This window comes from Rutidosis leptorrhynchoides, chromosome 4 (assembly GCF_046630445.1).
Source record: "Rutidosis leptorrhynchoides isolate AG116_Rl617_1_P2 chromosome 4, CSIRO_AGI_Rlap_v1, whole genome shotgun sequence".
Classification (NCBI taxonomy): Eukaryota; Viridiplantae; Streptophyta; class Magnoliopsida; order Asterales; family Asteraceae; genus Rutidosis; species Rutidosis leptorrhynchoides.
The window spans coordinates 631160748-631165091 of NC_092336.1; the positions used below are offsets into that span (position 1 = coordinate 631160748).

Consider the following 4344-nt stretch of genomic DNA (forward strand, 5'->3'; position numbering starts at 1 on the left):
TTATGATGAGTGCTAAGGGGTTTTATTTTTTTAAGTTCTCTTCGTTGCAAGGGCTAAATGATGTTCTTGAAGGAGGACCATGGATGATTAGGAACACTCCCATAATATTGAATAAATGGTCTCCATCAATTTCGTTGACAAAGGAGAATATTACTCATGTACCGGTGTGGGTGAAACTATATGATGTTCCGTTAGTGAGTTTTAAAGAAACCGGGTTGAGTGTAATTGCTTCTAAAATAGGTAAACCCATTCGATTGGACTCATATACATCTACGATATGTTTGGAATCGTGGGGACGACCTAGTTTTGCTCATGCTTTAATTGAAGTGTCGTCTGAACACGAGCTGCAGGAGAGGCTGAATGTAGCGACTCCTAGTCTTGTTGGTGATAAAAGTACAGTTGATGTTGTTATGATTGAATATGAGTGGAAACCGTCAAGGTGTTCTGGGTGTAAAGTATATGGTCATAAGGATGCTCAATGCCCGAAGATTATTCCAGTTGATGCAAGTGTTGTAGTTACTACAGTTGATGGTTTCAAACTAGTTCAGAAGCCTAAGAATGTCAATGGTAGGAATAACCAGAAACCTCACCCATCAGGTATTCGGATTGGTAAAGGGAAACCTACATTTGTTTATAGGCGCGTAGACAAAAATGTTGAAACAAAGAAGGATAATGGGAAAGATTGCACGAGTAAGACTGTTAAACAAGTTAGAACTCATAACTATTTCGAGACTTTAAATGTGTGTAATGAAGAAGGTGAGTCACGTGAAGATCAGCAAAGGGTATATTGCCCGGAGGACGTGGAGATAAATAAGGAGGAAACAGCTCAATTTATGGCGGCTAAGAATTACTCTGAGGGGGTAAGCACTCCCGGATTAGATGGTTTAAATGATTAGTGTGGCTTCCTGGAATATTCGGGGATTGAACCGCATCCCGAAGCAAAATGAGGTTCATGATGTGATTAGTAGCAACAAGTTAAGTATTTGTGCCATTCTTGAGTCGCATGTTGCTCTTGAATGTTTGACTAATATTTGTAGTTCTGTGTGTCCTACTTGGTTTTGGACCTCCAATAACATGATTTGTAAGAAGGGAACTCGAATCATAATCGGTTAGGATCCTGCGGTGGTTAACTTGATGGTTGTGGCTATGTCTGATCAAGCAGTTCACTGTTACCTTAAGCTTGTTCAAGACGATGAGTCGTTTTTTGTTACCTTCGTTTATGCAGCAAATAAATACATTGAGAGAAGGCCGCTTTGGCGAGAGTTGGCTATGCACAGTTCTTTTATTAATAATCGAGCATGGGTAATTATGGGTGATTTTAATGCATCCTTGAAGACTAATGAGTCTTCGGCTGGTCCTTCCTCCCCAACTATTTCTATGCGTGAATTTAAGGATTGTGTAGACGGTTTGAACATGACTGATGTAAATCATTCTGGATTTTGGTTTACATGGAATCAGAAGCCGAATGCGATAACTAGTTTATTGAAAAAGATTGATAGAGTGATGGCTAATGAGACTTTTATTGGTAAATTTATCGACTCTTATGTTATTTTTTAGGCATACCGAATTTCAGACCATTGCCCCGCTGTTTTAAAGATCCATTGCCAAGGTGTAACTAAGGCAAAGCCCTTTAAATTTAGCAATTATATAGCAGATCATGATGATTTTTTAGCTAATGTTAATCAAGGTTGGCAAGTTGAAGTGGAAGGGCATCGGATGTTCCAAGTTGTCAAGAATATGAGGCTCCTCAAAAAGCCTATTCGAAAATTAATGTGGCAAAAAGGGAATCTCCATGATCGTGTAATAAATATTCAAAAAGAGCTTGATGAAGTGCAACGGGAATTAGAAGCTCATCCCGATTCTGCTGAAATTCGTCTTCAGGAAAGTGAAACTTTAAAAAGATATCAAGAAGCTATCTATGAAGAGGAGTGTTTCCTTAAACAAAAATCTAAGATTGAATGGCTTCGAGTCAGAGATAGTAATTCAAGCTTTTTTCATAATGCGGTGAAGGGGAGGACTCATAGAAGTCGTATTCAAGCTATCAAGAATTCAAATAGTTATATTGTTGAAGGTCGAGGAGTTCCTGATGTTTTTGTATCTCACTACACTCAATTTTTGGGGGCTGCTGAACCTTGTACACCAATCCCTAATATGGTAACTTTATTCTCTAAACGTATTAACAGCAACAAAGCTGCCATGATGATCTCTGATGTTTCAACAGAAGAGATAAAGAGTGCAATCTTTTATATCAGGGATAATAGATCTCCGGGTTCGGATGGTCTCTCGGCGGTGTTTTTTAAAAGGTCTTGGGACATTATTGGAGATGATGTAGTTCGCGCCATTAAAGACTTCTTCACAAATGGGCAGATGTTAAATGAGATAAATCACACTATAATTGCATTGCTTCCTAAGACTCAAATGCCGGTGAAGGTTAATGATTTTAGACCAATCTCTTGTTGTAATGTTATATATAAATGCATTAGTAAAGTGATCACAAACAGGATCAAATCAAGTTTGGAAGATGTGGTTAGTATCAATCAATCGGCGTTTATTCCGGGTAGATGCATAGCCGATAACATCCTGTTAACTCAAGAGATTATGAGAGGCTACCATCTAAATAGAGGCGTTCCGAGATGTGCCTTTAAAGTGGATATCCAGAAAGCTTATGACACTGTTGATTGGGAGTTTCTTAAAGCTATCCTTAAGGGCTTTGGATTTCTAAGGCGTATGATCTTATGGATGATGAAATGTGTGACTTCTACATCTTTTTCCATTAATGTTAATGGCGAAATTCATGGATATTTAAAGGGTAAGAGGGGCTTATGTCAAGGTGATCCTATGTCTCTCTATCTCTTTACTTTAGTGATGGAAGTCCTTTCATTAATGTTGCATAGGAGTGCTCGTCAATGCGAAAATTTCAAGTATCATCCTAAATGTGAGAAGTTAGATATCATTAATTTATGCTTCACTGATGATCTTTTCCTGTTCTCCTATTCTGATATAAACTCGGTTAAAGTTATAAGTGATGCGCTTAAGGAGTTTTAAGCTTGTTCAGGCCTCACTCAAAGTCTTCCTAAAAGTCAAGCCTTCTTTGCGAATGTTTCTATGGCTATAAGGGAGCAGATTCCGACCATGTTACCTTTTGATGAAGGGGTGTTGCCGGTCCGTTATTTGGGGGTGCCATTGCTTTCATCTCGCCTCTTATATCGGGATTGTAGAATTTTGGTAGAGCGTGTTAAGAATAAGGTGACCGATTGGAAGAAAAAATTTCTCTCATTTGCAGGGAGGGTGCAACTGATTATATCGGTTCTCACTTCAATGCAAGTTTATTGGGCTTCCGTCTTTATCCTTCCCGACGCAATTATAAAATAAATTGAGAATCTTCTTCGGGGGTTTTTATAGTGCCAAGGTGTTATGAAGAAGGGTAAAGCCAAGGTTAAATGGAATGATGTGTGTTTGCAAAGGATGATGGAGGCCTTAGCATAAAGAGTCTTAAATGGTGGAATGTTGCTTTGATGTCCACCCACATTTGGCGTATATTGGAAAATAAGGATTCCCTATGGGTGAAGTGGATTCATGCCTATCATCTCTCGAATCATAGCTTTCGGGAAGTGCCGGTTAAACCTGATGTTTCTTGGAGTTGGCGCAAGCTTTTAAATGCTGGAACCATTATTCGACAACATATATATTATGTTATTGGTGATGGCCAAAGTGCCTTAGCTTGGTTTGATGTATGGTACAACTTGTGTCCTCTACAGACCTTTATTTCATGGCAAGATATTCATGGAGTAGGATTCAATAAACATAACCGAGTATGCGACATTGTAGTAGAAGATGAATGGAATTGGCCTTTAGCTTGGTATATTAAATATCCTCAGCTCCACATGATTTCTGACCCGAATCTGACTACAACGAGTGTGTGATGCTTCGTACAAAACCATCGTGTACGATTCGTCAATAACAGGATCTTTACACGGTCAAACACTACATGCTATTTGAAAACCAGTTTTGCATTCATAAAAAGATAGCGTTTACAAAAGATAACATGCTTACTAGAAGCGTTAACATAAGTATGTGACCCAAAGGTCGTTACAAAGCCATTATTTGAAAATAACATAAGTTACGAATGTAAGATAAAAGTTTCATGATTGAGACATCTCTAAGTAATGCAACGGAAATCTAACACAGCAGGTCCATAACAGCAAGTCTATAACACCAAGACAGCAAGTCTAACAGCGGAAGCAACAACGTTTAAGCATCTGAGAAATACACGCTTTAAAAGTCAACACAAATGTTGGTGAGCTATAGTTTGTAATCAGTAAAGTAATGTAGACCACGAGATTT

The 4344-nt window shown here is 38.5% G+C and overlaps 1 protein-coding gene across 1 annotated transcript; it reads left to right on the forward strand.

Moving 5' to 3' along the window:
- Positions 1-3105: 3105 nt before the first annotated feature.
- Positions 3106-3923, forward strand: LOC139843122 (uncharacterized mitochondrial protein AtMg00310-like). The gene is made up of 2 exons (XM_071833196.1): positions 3106-3324; positions 3465-3923. Exons 1-2 carry the CDS (start codon positions 3106-3108, stop codon positions 3921-3923), a joined length of 678 nt encoding a protein of 225 aa, XP_071689297.1.
- Positions 3924-4344: the final 421 nt, after the last annotated feature.